Source organism: Anomaloglossus baeobatrachus, chromosome 1 (genome assembly GCF_048569485.1).
Source record: "Anomaloglossus baeobatrachus isolate aAnoBae1 chromosome 1, aAnoBae1.hap1, whole genome shotgun sequence".
NCBI lineage: Eukaryota > Metazoa > Chordata > Amphibia > Anura > Aromobatidae > Anomaloglossus > Anomaloglossus baeobatrachus.
Window position 1 is genome coordinate 666,582,123 of NC_134353.1, and position 22,463 is coordinate 666,604,585.

Consider the following 22,463-nt stretch of genomic DNA (forward strand, 5'->3'; position numbering starts at 1 on the left):
GAAATATTGATGTTTGCAGTCATGAATGAGAGATAACCATCAGTAATGATGCAAAGTAGGGGGCATCACCAATCGTGCTATGTGAATAGTGAGTAGTCATTAAAGCTGTAGCTGCGATATTCATGAAGAATGAATAAGTGAAGCATCACTGTACGCTGGTGTTTCACTGCAATCACAAAGCAGCAAAACAATTGAATTTGGTCATACTCACCCTGCTTGATTCAACTCTTCCAGGTTTGATGCATTCCACTCAGAGCCCTAAATACAAAGCACAATGAACCAGATCAATGCCATCTCTGTTCCCAAAATATTAGATAAATGATGTAATCACCATATGAACTTCACATTTTTTTCATTTTGTTTCTCCTTATTTATTCACTTCCACTAAATAAAAGCTATTGTTTCCAAGAATCAAACGAACATTACGTTATATTCTAATAATAAGATTTAGTGCCGTATACATAAAACATATGCATGCCACCACTTATATCACTGCTTTGTGTACAAAGCTATAGTCTGACTGTTTCAAAGATTCAACAAACACAAATGGGGCCTTTTATGGCACAGTGGAAGTAAAAAAAAAAAAAAAAGTCAGAGATTTCGAGCATTACAGCCACAGTTCTTCCTTAATTAGTGGCATATAGCATCACTTCTTATATTGCGAAATTAAAATCTCTTTTAAAAAAAGGTAGTGGACAACCCCGGTTATAATGAATATTTCGACATAAGGGGGTTTGCTGCTCAAGGTTAGCCACACTTAGGCCAAGATCTTAATGTCAAATGAGTCTTTCTGACCCAAAGATACAGCCTCCTTCCTGTAGACAATAGTGGTTTAACAACTTTATATATATATATTATATATATAAAATTATAAATATGTTGTGAATGATGATCAACCGAATCTTTCTATAAAATGTATTTATACTACATTTTCTTCATACCAGGTAAAGGTAATCAAAGATAAGAGAAGCTTTATCCATCTGCCCAAGAATTAGTATCATTTCATTGTCTATATATTCCTTGTACTCCTTCAAATTGCAGCTTAACTTCTTCTCCAGCTCATTCCGGATCTAAATAGGAAACACAAGCATTAGAAAGTAATTCACACCACACCCATGGAGGAGTATACCCGAATATAAAAATGGTAGCCTTCTTAAGAATTTCACCTCTTTGCACGTCACATTCTCCAAGTCTTTGCTCATCATGATGCTTCTCAGTGTTGCTTTTATGACCCATTCAGTCTTTTCGCCTTCACTAGGTCTACAAGATGTCACAGAAGCAAAAAAGAACCACAAAAGGATCAAGAGTTCCTCTATCACAGACATAAGCCCACTACAACTGAAACCAGCAATTCTAGAAATATGATATAAAAATTAAACATTTGCTATAAAGTAACTTCTCATTTCCTATCAATATGTGCACTCACTTCTCCATAAAAAGGATGGGGGAATCTGGCCGAGTGGACTCCAGGTCCTGCATGGTATTCCACTCATTGATGCAGCTTTGTTCAGAGCTGATACAGCTCTCATAATACGAGGCCCAGACAAGTGCAAGTCCCCCAGGAAAGTAATTGTATCGTCGGGCGACTTCACAGACCTTGTGGAGGATCTGAAGTGCTGACCTGTGTTAGATGCAGAGTCATGTAAGGATACACATTCCAAAAGGAAACAGCAGGCAATAACCATTACACACAAACGAATTACGGCTTACCATATGGCGGCATTAAAGGTGCAATTGTAAGCAGTATCAGGCATCTGATGATTGCTTTCATGCTACTTTCTTCACATTCCCTTTATCACAGTCAAATGTTTTAGACTTTAGAACGTAATGTCTACACCAAGCAATTCAGTGTAATCACTGCCTCCCCCATGTCTGCAAGGCTTCTACTTCATTAAACGGCTATTTTGAAGGCCAAAGTCATTTTCATCTAAATCCCTATTTAGTGCCGTAATCTAAACTATTTCCTAATATACTTGCATTAAAACTTCCCTTCCATTCCCTAACTACACTATCCAACTGCTATTGTATTTTTACTTTCCTACCACCTCTCTGATGATGCTTCTTTTGAGAATCCCAGTGCATACAGGGATACTGAAACAAAGCGTCATCAGGGGGCAGAGAATGCGGGCACTGCCACAGTCTCTACCCCCTTCATGACACGAAGCATCATTAGTAATGCTTGTTTCAGGGGCTGAGCCTGTCCCTGCGGCAATGTGAGCAACGGCAGCACGCTGTGTTGCTGGCTCAGATCAGTAGTAATGAGCTACAACAGAGCAGAGTGCAATGTCAGTGCACATTAGCAGAATACCTTGTATGCAGAGAACAGTGACCTCACATTGCAAAGTGCACAGCATGAAGGGATTAGCCCAGATCCTGAAATGAGCGTCACTGATGACACTTCGTTTGAGTGAGGGGGCAGGGGCTGCTGCATTAGCCGCAGTCTATAACCCTGATGACACTTCGTTTATGAATCTCAGTGTATGCTGGATACTCAAATGAAGCATTATCAGAGAGGAAGTAGGGAGAAAAATACAACAGCAGTTAGATAGTGTAGTTAGGGATCAGTAGGGAATTTTTAATGCAAGTATATTAGAAAATAGTTTAGACTACAGCACCAGATAAGATAGGGATTTAGATGAAAACTACTTTGGCTTTTGGATCGGTTCGCATGTGCATATTATATTATACAAACCAAACAGCTCTCTGGCACAAACCACAAATTGTAATAATAATTCTCAAGTATACCAGTGTGTGTGTGTGTGTGTGTGTGTGTGTGTGTGTGTGTGTGTGTGTGTGGTGTGTGTGTGTGGTGTGTGTGTGTGGTGTGTGTGTGTGTGTCTACAGTACAGACCAAAAGTTTGGACACACCTTCTCATTCAAAGAGTTTTCTTTATTTTCAGGACTCTGACAATTGTAGATTCACACTGAAGGCATCAAAATTATGAATTAAAACATGTGGAATGAAATACTTAACAAAAAAGTGTGAAACAACTGAAAATATGTCTTGTATTCTAGGTTTTTCAAAGTAGACACCTTTTGCTTTCATTACTGCTTTGCACACTCTTGGCATTCTCTTGATGAGATTCAAGAGGTAGTCACCGGAAATGGTCTTCCAACAGTCTTGAAGGAGTTCCCAGAGATGCTTAGCACTTGTTGGCCCTTTTGCCTTCACTCTGCAGTCCAGCTCACCCTAAACCATCTCGACTGGGTTCAGGTCTGGTGACTGTGGAGACCAGGTCATCTGGCGTAGCACCCCATCACTCTCCTTCTTAGTCAAATAGCCCTTACACAGCCTGGAGGTGTGTTTGGGGTCATTGTCCTGTTGAAAAATAAATGATGGTCCAACTAAACGGAAACCGGATGGAATAGCTCGCCGCTGCAAGATGCTGTGGTAGCCATGCTGGTTCTGTATGCCTTCAAATTTAATAAATACCCAACAGTGTCACCAGCAAAGCACCCCCACGCCATCACACCTCCTCCTCCATGCCTCACAGTGGGAACCAGCCATGTAGAGTCCATCCGTTCACCTTTTCTACAAAGACACGGTGGTTGGATCCAAAGACCTCAAATTTGGACTCAGACCAAAGCACAGATTTACACTGGTCTAATGTCCATTCTTTGTGTTCTTTAGCCCAAACAAGCCTCTTCTGCTTGTTGCCTGTCCTTAGCAGTGGTTTCCTAGCAGCTATTTTACCATGAAGGCCTGCTGCACAAAGTCTCCTCTTAACAGTTGCTAGAGAGATGAGGTGTGTCCAAACTTTTGGTCTGTACTATATATATATATATATATATATATATATATATATATATATATATATATATATATATATATATATATATATATATATATATATATATTAGTATACAAATAATCAAAAAAAAGGGTATCTGGTCTTTTAAGTGAGGTCGAGTCCACACCTGCATCAGATTGTGTCATTTTTTACTAGAATATAGTGTAGTACGTTGAGCCATTTTTTAATTCTTAAAATGATGGACATCATAGTAGGTACAAACGATGTTCACTTGGAGAAAAAAAAATCTTACGTTAGTATATAAAAAAATATCCCAATCTAAATATATGCCAGGTCCCAGCTTCTAGCATAACCGAGTTCCTGTATGAGAGGAGACCTACATTTATATTTTCAGATTACGGTACCAAGCATATTAATAATTATTTATTTGTAAAGCACCCTTAACTCCAGGGTGCTGTACATGTGAAAAGGGTTACATACATATAATAAAATAAAACAAACTGACAAACTGGTACAGAGGAAAAAGTGGACCCTGCCCTCACAGGCTTACAAATAAGTGGCATTACTATCATAAACATAAGCAAAATTAGTTTTCAAGTAGACAGTCCCTTTAATGAGTAGGGTTTTTGGATATCCAGCACTGCACTGAGTCAATTTAAAAAGAAAACCACAATGCAGATGTGTGAGGCTACATAGATAAACTCCATTAACTATATAGATAACTTGCTTTTCTTCATATACAAGCACAAAGTTTAACCCCTTCACCCTGATTTCATCTTCGTGACCAGTCCACATTTTTCAATTCAGACCAGTGACACTGCGGTAAGAACTCTGGAACGTCTCAATGTATCCCAGTGATTCTGAAATAGTTATTTTGTAACATGTTGTACATCATAATTTAGGTTGATATGATTTGTGTAATTTATGAAAAGATCTAAAATTTTACAAAAATTAGCAGTTTTCGAACTGTGATTTTTTTTTTATGCCTTCAAAACAAATAGTCATACCGTACAAAATAATGAATCAATAACATTTGCCACAGCTCTGCTTTATGTCAGCATCATTTCTGAAACTATTTTTGTTAGGAAGTTAGAAGGGTTAAAATTTAGCTGTAAATTTTTATTTATCCAAAGAAATTTACAAATCCTACTTCTTTAGGGACCGCTTCCCTTTTAAAGTAACTTTGAGGGTCTTATGTGTCAGAAAATCCCCCAAACAAGACCCAATTGTAAAAACAACACCCTTCATAGTATTAAAAAAATGCATTCAGGAACTTTGTTAACACTTTTCTCCCCCAAAACATTTTGCTTTAGTCCCACATTTTTACAAGGGTAACAAGAGAAATTGCACAACAAAAAGGGAAGGAGCTCTATTTGACTTTTCGAGAGCAGATTTGGACAAAATAGACTGCAGGTACCATGTCACATTTGAGGAGCCACCAAAAGGTACCAAAAGAGCAGAAACCCCCCACAAGTGACCCCATTTTGGAAAGTACACAACTCAAGTAATGCATCTGGTGTGTGGTGAACATTTTGAACCCACATGGGTCTTCACATAATTTCATAACATTGGGATGTGAAAATGAAATGTTATGTTTTTTTCACGAAAATGTTGTTTTAGACCAGATTTTTCATTTTCACAAAGATTAATAGGAGGAAATGGACCTCAACATTTACAAAGCAATTTGTTCTGACTGCATAAATACCCACTATGTGCTCAACGGAAACTATATGGTAAACAGGGAAGGGCATAGGAAGAATCGCTATTTGGCTTTTGGAGCACAAATTTGTCAGTAATAGTTTTTGGGCACCACTTGCAGAGCCCCTGAGGTCCCAAAACAGGAGAACCCCCCCCACAACTGACCCCATTTTGGAAAGTGCACCGCTCAAGGAATTCCTCTGTGCGTGTAATTCATATTTTTATCCCTAAAGTGCATTACAAATTTCTTTATCATTGGGATGTGAGAAAACTAAAAAATACACTTGTAAAAATAATAAGTACATTTAGATCAAAATGTTTTCGGCTTACCATGGCTATAAAGAAAAATTACCTTGAAAATGATTACACTATTTCTCACAAGAACGGCAATATCCCGTCTGGGCATAGGGCAAGGCTCAGAAGAGACAGAATGCCATTTGACTGGAATGTTTTGAGTCCCCATTTGTAGAGCCCCTAAGCATCCAAAAGCAGAAAAAATGGCAAATATGCCACTTTAGTGTCCAATAGTGCCCGACTTGTGCTTCTGAAGACATGCGACACATAGCTTGTTAAAAGCGTTGTCTGGAATCTAACAAGTGACGACTAAATATAAGATTGGGGGGGAGGGTCCGACACTCGCAATTAGTTGAAAGTGCTCCAAAAGGCATCCCGAACTAAAGATAGGTCCAGACTGTACTTGTGAACATGGTTGAGGGCATACGCTCGGAATATATGGGCCCATCAGTGTGCACTGACAGGATGGATCCGAATGCATCAGTCCATCATAGGGACTCACTGTAAAGAGATGTATACTGCATGGTATACATCTCTTTGAAGTCTCCTCCTGTATAGAAAAGTGCAGTCTGCTGTGTTTCCTTTACAGTTACATACTGTAAGTGCATGCCAGCCAGACGGAGGCTGAAAGATCATACTTTTAGCCTGAATCTGATGAATGGTCAGCCATTGTCAAGTAAAGCTACTTTTACATGTCCATTTTTTGCCGTGTGGCACAATCCGGTAAAAACCGGAAAGAACGGGTCCAGCGTGTGTTGCCGCCGGATCCGTTCTTTCCCCCATAGACTTGTATTAGCGCCGCATTGTGCCGCATGTCCTTGCGTTGCATCCGGCTTTTGCTGGATTCGGCGTAAATAGCTGATCCGGCGGCCGGATGGAACACTGCTTGCAGCGTTTTTTGTCTCCGGCGAAAAACCGTATGGCACCGGATCCGGCACCATGCGGCGTGAGTTACAATGAAAGCCTATGGTCGCCGGATCCGTCATCATCCAGCATATGACGGAATCCAACTACGGATCCGGTTTTTTGAACTGCACACTCAGTAGCACAACGGATCCGTCAAAAAGCGGACGGAACGCATGGAAAAAGCTATATTTTTGGTGTGCTATTTTTTTATGGTCTTCACCAAATGGGTTAAATAACATTACAGTTTTATAGATTGGTTTGTTCCAGACACGGTGATACCAAATATTCCTACTTTTTTTCTTTTACTTTTGTTTCTACAGGAAAATCTGCATTTTTACTTGCAAAACATTTTTTTCGTTTTTTTGTTTCTCACATTTTTACAAACTTTGACTTTTTTGTTTCCTTTTTCTTAGTCCCAGTATAGGTCATCAACATTACCAGCTCTGATTACTGGGCTAATACACTGCAATGCTTTTGCATTGCAAGGTATTAGAGCTCTCAATCTGACAGGAAGCACGTCTGGTCCTGCTCAAGGCAGGACATCTTACAGGCCACCTACCTGAGTGATCCTGCAGCCATTTTCACTATTAACAGCAATATCAGTGAAGTTAAATGCCCATGATCGTCACTAGCATTATATGATATATAGCTAACACCTGTTGATGATTTTGCTGGCTATATTAGTGGGCCGGCATGATCATCGCGCTGTATCTGTTCAGCCATTTGTGGAAATGTACTTCCAGCAGCATCATATATATATATATATATGGCGCAAGTTGTATATGGAATATTTGAGCAGGTTTTAGCTACCCCATTAGAGAGCAGCATAATGTAGGGGCAGAGATCTGGATTCCAGCATCGTGCCATTTACTGGGCTGTGTCACCGTTTTATCTCCTGCAGATCTATCAGTTCTCTGAATGCTGAGCTCTGTATAACCCCTCCAACAGCTCTGATTGACAGCTTTCTGTTTATACTAAACATAGGTAGAAAGCTTCCAATCAGTGGTGGGGGCTGGGTTATTCAGAGCTAATAAATATGGAGGACTACATGGCAGCAGGTTTACTAGTCCTCTAAGTGATAATCTCTGGCTGATAAAGGCCCGCTTAATCCACCTCTCCCCTCGCTATTCCCCAGCCTCGCCACTCTGCCAATCCCTTCACTGGCTTCCCATCGCCCAATGACTCCAGTTCAACACATTAACCATGACATACAAAGCCATCTACAATCTGTCTCCTCCCTACATCTGTGACCTAGTCTCCTGGTACCTACCTGCACGCAAACTCAGATCCTCACAAGATCTCCTTCTCTACTCCTCTCTTATCTCCTCTTCCCACAATCGTGTACAAGATTTCTCCCGTGCATCCCCCATACTCTGGAACGCTCTACCTCAGCATATCAGACTCTCCCCTACCGTGGAAAGCTTCAAGAGGAACCTCAAGACCCATCTCTTCCAACAAGCCTACAACCTACAATAACCCTCAGTCCAGTACACCACTGTGCAACCAGCTCTGTCCTCACCTATTGTACCATCACCCATTCCCTATAGACTGTGAGCCCTCACGGGCAGGGTCCTCTCTCCTCCTATACCAGTCTGTTTTGCACTGTTAATGATTTTTGTATGTATACCCTCTCTCACTGTAAAGCGCCATGGAATAAATGGCGCTATAATAATAAATAATAATAATAACAATAATAAAACAGTGATTTTATCTAAACTACAGCAGGCAGCTAAGTATATAACACATAGCTTAAATCAGGGTTTCTGTCTCTACATAAAGTTGTTCTCACATTAGTTGGCAAAAACCTGGTAAAAACATGAAGTAAAGTTTGATAGAAAAATTATATAACTGTCACTTACCACATTGCCTGGACTGACACTGGTTTGAACACATGGGTTCTTCCAGCTGTGTTGACACTAAACCCCCTAAAAACAAATACAAAAAAATCATGTGATTAAAAAGTAAAATAATATTTGTCCATTTGGAGATATAATATACACTGCTCAAAAAATTAAAGGGATCACAACAAACCGAATATACCGTATTTTTCGCTTTATAAGACGCACTTTTGTTCCCCCAAATTTTGGGGGAAAGTAGGGAGTGCGTCTTATAATCCGAATATACGGATTACATACTACAGGACCCAGGGGAGGTGGGGGCAGCTCTGGAGTGGTGCTGGAGGCTGAGGCAGGCTGGTGGAGGCTGGTGAAGGCTGCAGGAGGCAGCGGGAGATCTCCTGCTCCCGCTCATATAATATGCATTGCCGCTGTCCATCACCGTGGTGCTGAAACCGCACCACGGTGATGGGCTGGGGCAACGGCCCATATGATATGTGCCTATGCCCCCCTTTGATGGCACATGCCCCCCCCGTGTTAGATATGGCCCCCATGCTGCTGCCAATTGTAAAATAAAAAAGCTTTACTTACCTCCTCCAGCGCTGATCTCCCGGTGTCTCCCTGCTGCCGCTGTGATCAGGCACGCAGAGATGATGTAACTCTGCTGTGCCGATCACATGACCGGCACCAAGAAGCAGGAAGTGCAGGAGCTTAGCAGCACGGAGGGAGACCCCGGAGGACAGCACTGGAGAAGGTAAGGAAAGAGTGTTTTATTTTACTATGGGCAGCAGCATGGAGGCCATATCAAACACGGGGGACGTGTGCCATCCATAGGGGGCCATGGGCAGCACAGGGGGACGTGTGCCATCCATAGGGGGCCATGGGCAGCACAGGGGGACGTGTGCCATCCATAGGGGGCCATGGGCAGCACAGGGGGACGTGTACCATCTCTAGGAGACCTGTGCCAGCTGTAGGGGAAGTGTGCCAGCAATAGGGGACGTGTGCCAGCAATAGGGGACGTGTGCCAGCAATAGGGGACGTGTGCCAGCAATAGGAGACGTGTGCCAGCAATAGGAGACGTGTGCCAGCAATAGGAGACGTGTGCCAGCAATAGGAGACGTGTGCCAGCAATAGGAGACGTGTGCCAGCAATAGGAGACGTGTGCCAGCAATAGGGGACATGTAGCATCACTGGGGAACGTGTGCCAGCACAAAGGGGCTATATTCAATATAAGGGGGCCATATCCAGATTAAGAGGGCTAATTTTTGGGATGGGGGGGCTATGAGGGACATATAATATTTTGTTAGACGGACACTGGCATTATAAGACGGACTCCATTTAACATTAAAAAAAATCTCTTTTCCTTCACCAAATTTGGGGTGCGTCTTATAATCAGGTGCGTCTTATAAAGTGAAAAATACGGTAATTCCAAGTTAATCAAACTCCTGTGAAATGAAATTGTCCACTTAGAAAGCAACACTGATTGACAATCAATTTCACATGCTGTTGTATAAATGGAATAGACATCAGATGGAAATTATTGACAATTATCAAGACACACTCAATAAAGATGTGTTTCTGCAGGTGGGGACCACAGACCACATCTCAGTACAATGCTTTCTGGCTGATGTTTTGGTCACTTTTGAATGTTGGTTGTGCTCTCACACTCGTGGTAGCATGAGACAGACTCTACAACCTACACAAGTGGCACAGGTAGTGCAGCTCATCCAGGATGGCACATTAATGCAAGCTGTGGCAAGAAGGTTTGCCGTGTCTGTCAGCGTAATGTCCAGAGGATGGAGGCACTACCAGGAGAGAGGCCAGTACACCAGGAGACATGGAGGGGGCCGTACGAGGGCAACAACCCAGCAGGAAGTCCTCTACCTCCGCCTTTCTGCAAGGAGGAACAGGAGAAGCACGGCCAGAGCCCTGCAAAATGACCTCCAGCAGGACACAAATGTGCATGTGTCTGACAAACTGTTAGAAACCGACTTCATGAGGATGGCATGAGGGCCCGACGTCCACAGATGGGGATTGTGCTCCCTTCCCCACACCATGCAGGACGCTTGGCATTTGCCACCGAATACCAGAATTGGCAAATTTGCCACTGGTGCCTTGTGCTCTTCACAGATGAAAGCAAGTTCACACTGAGCACATCTGACAGACGTGACAGAGTCTGGAGATGCCGTGGAGAGCGATCTGCTGCCTGCAACATCCTTTAGCATGACCGGTTTGGCAGTGGGTCAGTAATGGTGTGAAGTGGAATTTCTTTGAAGGGCCGCACAGCCCTCCATGTGCTCGCCAGAGGTAGCCTGATTGCCATTAGGTACCGAGCTTAGATCCTCAGACTCCTTGTGAGACCATATGTTAGTGCGGTTGGCCCTGGGTTACTTCTAATGCAGGACAATGCCAGACTTCATGTAGCTGTAGTGTATCAGCAGTTCCTGCAAGATGAAAGCATTGAAGCTATGGACTGGCCCGCCCGTTCCCCAGACCTGAATCCGATTGAGCTCATCTGGGACATCATGTCTTGCTCAATCCACCAACGTCACAATGCACCACAGACTGTCCAAGAGTTGGCGGATGCTTTAGTCCAGGTCTGGGAGGAGATTCCTCAGGAGACTATCCGCAACCTCATCAGGAGCATGCCCAGGTGTTGTAGGGTGGTCATACAGGCACATGGAGGCCACACACAATACTGAGCCTCATTTGACTTGTTTCCACTTTAATTTTGTCTTGTTTTGATTTTGACTTGTTTCCACTTTCATTTTGTGTGTGTCTTCAAATCCAGGCCTCCATTGGGTAAAACATTTTATTTCCATGAATGATTTATGTGTGATTTTGTGGTCAGCACATTCAGCTTTGTACAGAACAAAGTATTCAATGAGAATTTTTACATTCATTCAGATCTACGATGTGTTATTTGAGTGTTCCCTTTAATTTTTTGAGCAGTGTAAGTCTACATTCACCCAGACAATACAAGCTGTATAATGTATCGGAGTAAAGGGATGAAAACAGTTCATCATCTCAACCTCTCTAAATAGGCGAGAAAAAGGCAATTTGTGAGTAGTGCAATTTCCACAAATATATTGTGCGTGCTAAATAAACAATAACTTTTTTTCTAGGCATAAGGGTCTGTTTATATGCACACGTTGCATTTTTTCACAGCAGATTTTCACAAACTCTGAAGGATTTCTAATTTATTCCTAGCAGATCTGCAGGAGGTTTCAGTCTGCAGCAAGTCAACTGTTGCAGTGTTTTTGCTGCAGATATCACCCATACTGATGAGTGGGGCAAAATCTACAAAAAACATATGTAAAAAAAACACTGCAAAAATGAGCGTATCTTACGCTACATGTTTCCTGCCAATACATCAGGATTTGCAGCAGAATTTTCTGAGCAAATCCTTTATGTGTACACAAAGCCTAAAAGTCCTTTTTTGCATTTACCTTATGACTTGGCTTTTCAATCCTGTTTACAAACACAGAATTTTTTAAGAATCATCTGTGCAGCCTCTCTTACAAAGGCTTGCATGAAAAATGAAATTACCGTTACTAACAAAGGTTGTTTGTATCACAAAACCATTAAGGGGTTTGTCCAACCTTGGGGTACATCCCCACAGCATGCACACTACGCTCTGTGAGATTTCTGTGGCGCCAGAAGCAGGCGGTCAAGTGACAGCAAGTATGTGATTTGCATACTTCTGGCCACATTCCAACTAGACGTATCCGGCCTTGATCAATTCATTTGTATTGAGCGGAGCTTTGCACGACTAGTCCGCAGGTGACTGCATATAATCTAGTCACATACATGCGATCGGTCAAGCACTCACCAGCTCACTGCACCAGTCATAGTGTGTGTGATGTAAGGAATCACATGTTGGCAGTCACATACAGAGACTGCAGACTTCTACACCAAGGCCGGACAACCTATTTAATAGGCACTATTACGAGGTGATTAAATATTCCTGGTGAGAGACTACAATGTCCATGGGAGCAAACACATTTATCATCCCGAACATCTGTATAAAATGCAATGATTGTGCACTGGCTGCAGAAACTCACCCATCCCCATCCAAACGTATGGTGGTGTCGCTCCAAAGGTGCAGAACCATGCCAATAGTGCAACTTTTACTATAAGGAGAAAAAACAGGAGGAACATCTGTGATCACGAGATTGTTGGATTCAGAAAATCATGGTTAAACGTAACTCTTCAAAAACTGAAAGTGAAGATTTACCCTGAAATCTAGGTTATATTTTAAGCATTGCATCTATGACAATTTCTAAATGTAAAAGTGTAAGTAATTTTCGGAATGAATAATCAAACTCCTCCTTGTATATACTTCTCTGCGCCGATGATTGTGGCTATTTGACAGCATGATGGCACAGCATCTGCTTAACACGAATACTTGAGGAACTCCTACTTTGCTAAAGGAAATAATTCTCTAGTAGGTAACGTCAGCATAGGTAATGGACTCCAATGATCACAAGAGTCGAAATCCTGGACCATTAAATATAACAAGGAGGAACTCTGTTGTCCTGTTTTAGCGCCTAGTGAAGGTCCTAGTGATCATTCATTTATCACCTATCCTGTGGACAGCCAATACATGTGTACCCTTGTAAGGACACCAATTAAAACAGGCGTGAGATGTATTTGGTGGGTTAGCCATGGCAGTATCATACTACCATAAGTTATTCATGTTTCCGCTTTTAGGGCATCAGTTGGCCTTCTATGGTACGTTCTCTTGATATTTATGTCTTATAAAGTGTTTGTTACTTTACATTGTACTAGTTGTGCCCAATTTTCTTCACCTGTATGGGGGTGAAGTGGTGTTTAGAGACCATATTGCATGAGTATACTTTACGAGTTCACCAACCAATCTGATTTTGTATCAGCTGCATTTTTTTTTCACTTTTTTAATTGTATTTAATATTTTTCTTCAGTTTGTGAATCCTGAACTCTAACCTTTGTTTACACCAATAAAGAGTCATATGTAAGCTCACAATTACATAGACAAACGACATTAATGACAAATGCTTATGGTTAGAATTAGCGGTCTTTAGTCTTCTCCATTATGCCATTTCATACAGTACGTAAAGGAATAGTATATGTCTTGTTACCATTTGTATTCATCAATATTTGAGTATCTTGGCCAAATATGAAGATGACACGATGTGAAGGTGTCTAGCTCGATTTTCTCAGAAGACTCTTTATTTAAGGAGTTTAAGTTTTCTCTTCTTGACTAAAAAAATCTATTTACTTTTTAAAATGTGGGAGGTTGTAAATCTAAATCTAAATGATTACACCAACTTTATAATGTGACGAAAATAATAAAATATTACCTTTCTTTACTGGAGAAATCTACTCCAAGTAGGATATTCTCTTCTGTGTCCTGACGTCCATTACTGTAGACCACCACCATGTAACGTACACGATCTGACCAGCTGCTCTCTAGACGGACAGCCTAAAATAATAGAAAAAAGACAGTAGAGGTGTCTAATAAGAACAAATAACATAATGGGTTAAAGAGCATCTGTCACCATCTGTTGACCCAGTAGATATTTCAGGCTCCCACAGTAACAGATGCTCTTATATTTAGCAGTAATACGATTTAACTTTACCTTTATGCCAAAGAATGAAAATAATATTTTGAAAGCTACAAGAAAAGTCATCAATACTGTAAGATAATAATATAGATACAGATTCAATGTGCCCCATGGCTAAATCCAGAACCCCCTACCATCTATGACACAAAGTGATAAATATTACCGACAGCTCGCATCCTCCTTAAATCTATAGTCTGAATTGTAATTTTAGACATTACAAAGTCAATAAAATGTGGAAATATAAATGATCTACAAGAGACACTGAATCTCAAACCATGGTAAAAAATATACTCTATATCCACTAAAATATACTCTTTATTGAAAATTATTTTCTAAAAAAAAATAACATACATAAACAAAAACACAGAGGAATTTTCAGACATAAATCCCACTAGTAGGGGAGGGGGAATCCTGGGGGGAAACCCATCCCAATCAATGGGCAAGTACCTAACTATACAAATCAGTCTCTGAGTGGACTAAGGCAGAGAGTACAAGTATCATAACACCGCTAGAATAGCCATAATGAAAATACCCATATCACTATCCCACACAGAATAGTGAATAGGCAAAACGTACATTCCCTTGAGAAAACCAGCACGCGAAACGTGCATTGGGTTGCTGGGGTCTCCTGGGAGATCCTCCTCATCCATTATGGGTAAGCTGACGCAATAACATTGTATATGTTCTTCTGTGTGGGATAGTGATGGGGGTATTTTCATTATGGCTATTCTAGTGGTGCTATGATACTTGTGCTTGCTGTCTTACCCCACACTCAGAGACTGATTTATACACTCAGGTACTTGTTCATTGATTGGGATGCGTTTTTTTCCCAGGATTCCCTCTCCCCTATTAGTAGGATTTATGTCTGAAAATTCCTCTGTAAAATTTGATCTATATATTGTTGTTTATGTATGTTAATTTCTTTTTAGAAAATAATTTTCAATAAAGCGTATATTTTAGTGGATGTGCTACTCAAGTTTTTTCTATGGTTTGAGATTGATTTATGGGAGTAGAATTCACAACATACATTGTGGAAGAAACATTGATTTACTTGGTGATATATATTTTCTCTCACATATCTGACCCTGAGATTTGGTGCTTGATAAATCGTGTATTTCTAAGAAACACTGAATGCAGGATTGTTATGGGCCCAGATTCTGAGCATATATAAAATTTGAACAGGAATATGCATAGGATTCAATGCTTTCAATGACCACTTGTAGGGTTCAGGAAAAGGGGTTTTACATGCAGCGATATCGCTGGTGAAAGCACCCGCCCCGGTCGTTTGTGCGTCACGGGCAAATCGCTGCCCGTGGCGCACAACATCGCTTACATCCGTCACACGGACTTACCTGCCTAGCGATGTCGCTGTTGCCGGCGAACCGCCTCCTTTCTAAGGGAGCGGTTCGTGCGGCGTCACTAAGCGGCCGCCCAATAGAAGCGGAGGGGCGGAGATGAGCGGCCGTAACATCCCGCCCACCTCCTTCCTTCCGCACTGCCAGCGGCCGCAGGTAAGCTGTAGTTCATCGTTCCGGAGGTGTCACACGTAGCGATGTGTGCTGCCTCGGGAACGACAAAACCTCTGTCCTGCAACAATCAACGATTTTTTGAAAATGAACGACGTGTCAACGATCAACGATAAGGTGAGTATTTTTGATCGTTAACGGCCGTTCGTTGGTGTCACATGCAACGACGTCGCTAACGATGCCAGATGTGCGTCACGGAATCCGTGACCCCGGCGATATATTGTTAGATACGTTGTTGCGTGTAACGGGGCCTAAAGCCTCACGATGATTACAATGCAAGTAAAATATATGACAAAATGCATTTTACGTCATTTAGGCTAAGTTCATACAGAGCATCTTTTGTTGTGTTTTTGAGGTCACAAAGATGCACCAAAATGCATGCGTTTCCTTTTCCCAGCAACGTCTATGAGATTTTAATTTTGCTGTCCACACTGGGCACCTTTTGTTGGCTGCATCTTGGCTGCGTTTTCAAGATGCAGCATGTCAATTCTTTTTACGTTTTTACCACATTTTTGAGCCTTCCAGTCAATAGATTTGACTTAAAAAAACGCATTGGGCACAACGCGGTAAAAACGAGTCAAAAACGCAGTAAAAACGCATTGCATTTTTGCCGCGGTGTATTTTTGGTGCATTTTAGATGCACTGACAAAAAAGATAAGGTGTGTGAACATAGCCTTAGGAGCCATTTTCAATATACTCAATTTAGTGGTGAGTGATCTAAGCAACTCGCCTTATGCCTGCTTTACACGTTGCAAATCGCATACGGTATCGTATGCGATTTGCAACGCCCCCATCGTATGTGTGGCACGTTCAATTTGTTGAACGTGCCGCACAAACGATTAACCCCCCATCACACGTACTTACCTTCCATACGACCTCGATGTGGGCGGCGAACGTCCACTTCCTGGAGTGGGAGGGACGTTCGGCGTCACGCGGCAGCTGGCCAATAGAAGCGGAGGGGCGGAGCTGAGCTGGACGTAAACATCCCGCCCACCTCCTTCCTTCCGCATTGTGGGCCGGGAGCCGCAGGACGTAGGTAAGATCTGTTCATCGTTCCCGGTGTGTCACAACACTGCGATGTGTGCTACCCCGGGTACGATGAACAATCTGACGTGCAATTCTAGAGAAAGGTACGATGTGTATGCGATGAACGTTTTAACGTTCAAACGCAATCGCACGTAGCTGTCACACACTGCAATGTACCTTACAATGCCGGATGTGCGTCACTTACGACGTGACCCCGTCGACACATTGTAAGATACATTGCAGCGTGTAAAGCGGGCTTTAGACTGCAGCCTCCAATTAGTGGGATCATTAATATACTGCTGTATTAAGCAGTAATGTCATGTCAATTTCATTAAAAGGAGTTTGTCACCACCAAAACTGAACTTAAACAATTTATACATTCATATATGTGACTTGGCCCCTATGAATATCTTACTTGTTATGCAGACTTTACTTATTGAATTTATATTTAAAAAATATATGTATTATTAAATATTAAAATTAAGGGGCTTTGGTGCACCCTTGGCATGGACAAGAACTCAGTGCATTGGTCCAGACCTGTAAAGGGGTTGTCCACTACTCAGACAAGGCCTTCTCAATCCCCAAGTTTGCCCCTGTTAAAATAAAAAAGCTTATACTCATCCCCGCTGCCGACATTGTTCCAGTTGTGCCAGCACTGCTCTCCTGCTGCTCACGTGAGGTTCTTACGTCAAGCAAGCCTCGCACCCAATCACCGCCAGCTTCATTGTCACCAGCCTCAGATGTATAAGTAATCAAGAGGAAGTGATAGCGGCAGCTGACCTATATGCATTTGTAAATGGCTTAATTTGAATTTAGGGTAAATGACTCCCTTTAACTATACCATTGACCAGAATGATCACATTAATGTAGGCTCAAACTCATTTTGAAGCAATGACTTACCAGTTTGATGCGATCTTCAGACCGAAGAAGATTGATCATAACCTGAAGGTGCTGAGGCAGATCACCTAGGGAGAAAAAGCAATCATCACTCAATCTCTGCATGTCCAATACTAATCAAATACTAATTTGTTCATGCAGTGGTCTTTCTTCTTCTGATTGGAATGTGCACATTGTAGATTCTGACCGAAAGCAGCAAAAGCAAGAACGGGCACATATGGAGACAAGAGCTAAAGAAATATGTTACATTAGAAGTTCCTCAAAATACCCCACTTTTACTATGATGACAGTTTTTCACCCCCTACGCCTTCATCTTTAAGATGCAAATGTCATCCATTCTGGGAAATGGCTAGAACCTTGAAGGTATGCTCAAATGAATTCCTGAAAACTATCAATTGCTATCATGAAATGGGCTCTCATAAGGACTGCCCCAGGAAATGAATACCAAGAATTTCCTCTGCTGCAGAGGATAAGTTCATCAAAGTTACCTGCCTCAGAAACCGCTAATTGACAGCACTTCAGATAATAGGCCTGATAAATGCAACACATCTTAACAACTGTCCATAGAATACTGCAAGTAAGCCTTTATAGTAAATTTTTTTACAAAGACACCACTTCTGAAGACCTCAGATAAGAAGAGGACAAGACTACTTTGTTTCCAAGAAACACAAGGACTGGATTAGAGCAGTGGAAATCTGTAATGAGTAAAAAAAAAAATTACATTTTTGGTATTATGGTGTTTTGAAAAAGTATTCATACCCCATGAAATTTCCACATTTTTTCATGTTACATCCACAAACGTAAAAGTATTTTATTTGTTTTTTATGTGATATATACTTTTATGTGATATTGGTAGCAAGTATATGTTAAGTACAAAAGGAAATGATACATGTTTTCTAAATATTTTAAAATATATAAATCAGAAAATTGTGACATGCATTTGTTTTCTTCCCTCTGTTGTCTGATACCCCTAAATAAAATCCAAAGTGACTAATTGCCTTCAAAAGTTACCTGATTAGTAAATTGAGTCCACCTCTGTGTAATTTATTCTCAGTAGAACTACAACTGTTCTGTGAAGGCCTCAAAGGTTTGTTTGAGAACATTAGGGATCAAACGGTATGATGAAAACCAAGGAAAACACCAGACAGGTTAGAGATAAAGTTGTGTAGAAGATTAAAGCGGAGTTAGGTTATAAAAGAATAGCCCAAGCTCTGAACATGTCGAAGAGCACTTTTCAATCCATGATACAAAAAACTTAAACTAATACAGCACAATTGCAAACCTACCAAGGCAGAGTTCACAGGAAGATAAATGGAGATAAAAACAGGGCAATACTAGAGGAAAACTTGTTAGAGGCTGTAAAAGACTCGAGACTGGGGTATAAGTTCACCACCAGTAGAACAATGACCCTAAACATACAGCCAGAGCTACAATGGAAGGGTTTAGAACAAAGCATATTCATGTGTTTGAATGGCCTAGGCAAACCTAAATTCCATTGAGTATCTGTGGCAAGACTTGAAAAAGTAGAATTTAGTCCTCATCTTAAAATCAGTTTCTCGTGGTTTTCATTGGGGGACATAGAACCATGGGATAGCCTGCTGCCACCTGGCGGCTGAAACTATTATTGAATCAAGATAAGACTGGCTACTCCCCGGCAGGCTATACCTCATCTGCCTGGAGTCAGGCTTTCTCAGTTTAGTGAGAAAGTAGTACGATGAGAATAAAAGGAAAAATAATTAAGAAAGAAGAGAAAATATAACCACATGCCTAACCGGGCAATCAAGGGAGGGAGCTGTATCTCCCAATAAAGACTAAACAAAAGAAATTTTACAGTGAACTAAAAATCTACTTTTCTCATTCGTCTTATTAGGAGACACAGAACTATGGGACATCCTAAAGCTGTCCCCAGGGAGGGAAAAAAAATAAATATCATAATGTTATCACCTAGCCTTCTGCCCCAACTAAAGCAGAAGTCGGTGCTACTGCCACCTGCAGTATCTTCCTACCAAAGCTTGCATCTGCTGAGACAAAAGTATGGACTCTGTAAAACTTAGAAATTGTATGCACCAATGCCAAAAGTAGCTGCTTCACAGAGCTGCAAAGCCAATGCCTGATGATGCACCACCCAGGAAGCTTCCACTGCTGTATCCCTAAATGGAGCCGCCCTTGCCTTAGCACCATAGGCTAGGATAATAGCAGTCTAGATCCAGCAGGCAATGGTTGCTTTAGAAGCAGCCTGGCCCCTACGAGGGCCCTCTGGCATAATAAACAAGGAATCGCCTGAATGAGGCCATGGCTGATAAATAGTACTTTACAGCTCTAACGACGTCTAAACAGTGCAGAGCCTTCTCAACAGGATGAGATAGTGTCAGTCAAAAAGAGGGTAAAATAACATCTTCACTTAGGTGAAAACTCGAGACTACCTTCGGCAGAAAAGACGGAATTGGCCTCAATACTACCTTATCTTGATTCATAACAAGGTAGGGAGTGTGACACGACAGAGCCGCAAGTTCCGAGACGTTCCTAATCAAAGTGATGACTATAAGGAAGGTAATTGCATTCTAAAGCCTGCTTTACACGAGACGACCGAACGTGCGATTTCACGATCGATCGTACCCGCCCCTGTCGTTTGTGCGTCACGGGCAAATCGTTGCCCGTGTCGCACAAACTCGTTTAACCCCCGTCACACACACCTTCTGGATGACCTCGCAGTGGGCGACGAACGTCCACTTCCTGGAGTGGGAGGGACGTTCGGCGTCACAGCGACATCACACGGCAGCCGGCTAATAGAAGCAGAGGGCGGAGATGAGCGGGATGTTGTCACACGGAGCAACGTGTGATGCCATGGAAACGATGAACAACCGTCGCTATTTTAATTAAACAATTATATGAAACCTAGCGACGAGTACACGACTCACGATTTGTGAGCGATACTGCGTCGCTAGGAGGTGTTACACGAAACGACATCGTGTGCGATGCCGGATATGCGTCACGAAACGTGACCCCGATGATGCATCGCACGATCAGTCGTCTTGTGTAAAGCCCGCATAATTCTCTATTCTCTGAGCATAATATAGTCTTAGGAAAGGCACCCAATAACATTTAATTACCACCAATCCCTAAGGAAAAAACAGTGCCACATATTCCCATAAAGTTAATTTTTATTATAAACATATAAAACCAATTATACAATATAATTTTCCAAACAGAGGATCCACTTGTGGGACTCAATTAATCCACAATTATTAAAGTGCATTTACATAAATTAAGACCTATTCAGCAACTATATGATCATTATTAATTGTTTATAACCCACAATCCGTTATAATATAATTTGCCTATTCAGACTACAAAATGCAGGGTTAATACTTATTAAACTACCAATGAAGAAAACATTTCCCTTTTAAACATTGTTAATGCTGAATTGAAAAGGCTCATATGTTGAGAATTATTACAATACCTGAATTAAGGTGATTTTAGTGCATGTAGAAAATTCAGTCTGCCTTCAGTACTTGCTAAGGAGGAGGACACATTTATCCACAGCTCACAGCAAGCTACTGAAGGCAGACTGAAATTTCCACATGCACTAAAATCACCTTAAGGCCCTGTGCGCACTGGAAAACGGAATTTTCTTAGAAAATTCCGCAGGGTCTGAAAGATTACCGCACTCTCGGTAAAAAACCGCAGCAAACCGCACCCGAAAACCGCATGCGGTTTGCCGCGGTATTGCCGCGTGCGGGTTGGTACGTGTGCTTTAATGCATTCAATGCAATAAAGCACATTGAAAAAGAAAAAAAAAAAAAAAAAAGGGTCAATTCCTTCTGAGATAGATAGTAGATAGATAAATAGACAGAGGAATAGATAGAAGGATAGATAGAGGGATAGATAGAGTCCTTGTGAGCACACGCTGCATTTCTCCAGAGCGGTAATGTGTGTTCACATTACCGGCCGTGGGAAATGCCCTGTGGTTACCTCTGCTGTCTCGCTGCGAGGCTGCATTCAGCCTGTGTCTGTGTCACTCACTTCTGGATGCAAGCAGCGCAAGACGTGGATTACGCCGGAGCTGTGTGTTGGGGGGGGGGGTTAATAAAGGGGTTAAAGAGGCGGCTTTTTTGTGTTTTATTTAAAATAAAGGATTTTTCGGTGTGTGTGTTTATTCACTTTACTAACGGGTTGATCATGTCAGCTGTCACATAGACGCTGCCATGATCAAGCCTGGAGTTAGTGGCGGCGATGCCATTAACTCGTTATTACCTGGATAGCCACCGCATCACGGCATTTGGAAGAGCTGGGGACACTCCGGGACTGCCGCATAATGCATGCGACAGTCCCGGGGCAGCTGCGGCTGATATTCTCGGCTGCAGGAGGAGGGGGGACATAAACCCTGCACCCCACCCTCCCCAGCCTGAGAATACCAGGCCACTGCTGTGTGCTTACCTCGGCTGGAAGGTAAAACTACGGTGGAGCCCACGTGTTTTTTTTTTCTATATTTCCATTTGATTTGTATGTGTAGTCTATATGTCTGTGTGTGAGTGTGATGTGTGTGTATTCTATGTCGATGTGTGTGTGTGTTTGCTCTCTGCTCCGCTTCCTCTTCCTGTAATGACATCACTTCCCTGCGGGATTTCACAATTACATTGCAGTCACTGGAGTGAAATCCTGCAGGGACCTGCGGAAAAGAAGTGACATGCAATTGTTTTTGCTGCGGGAATCTCGCAGCAAAACATGCAGCTGTCAAAATCCGCCTAGTGCGCACAGCATTTTTTTTTTCCCAAAGGTTTGGCTGTTGAATCACTGCAGAGATGTTATGAACATTTTCTGCAGCGAAACATGTAGCAAAAACGCAGGAAATCCGCGGGAAAAACCGGTAAGTGCGCACAGGGCCTAATTCAGGTGTTGTAATAATTCTCAACATATGAGCCT

At 41.9% G+C, this 22,463-nt stretch overlaps 1 protein-coding gene across 3 annotated transcripts in view; it reads right to left on the minus strand.

Moving 5' to 3' along the window:
• Positions 1–22,463, minus strand: part of SSH1 (slingshot protein phosphatase 1) — a 118,268-nt gene that overhangs the window by 11,175 nt on the left and 84,630 nt on the right. For 2 of the 3 annotated variants that reach the window (XM_075320022.1, XM_075320023.1), the window contains 8 exons: positions 17,544–17,608; positions 13,828–13,949; positions 12,550–12,618; positions 8,510–8,575; positions 1,427–1,621; positions 1,167–1,260; positions 942–1,070; positions 212–258 (listed from right to left, as the gene is read on the minus strand). In XM_075320022.1, coding sequence (XP_075176137.1) covers positions 212–258; positions 942–1,070; positions 1,167–1,260; positions 1,427–1,621; positions 8,510–8,575; positions 12,550–12,618; positions 13,828–13,949; positions 17,544–17,608 — 787 coding nt within the window. The remainder of the gene's footprint in view (positions 1–211; positions 259–941; positions 1,071–1,166; positions 1,261–1,426; positions 1,622–8,509; positions 8,576–12,549; positions 12,619–13,827; positions 13,950–17,543; positions 17,609–22,463) is intronic. The other variant, XM_075320024.1, reaches the window with a different exon arrangement.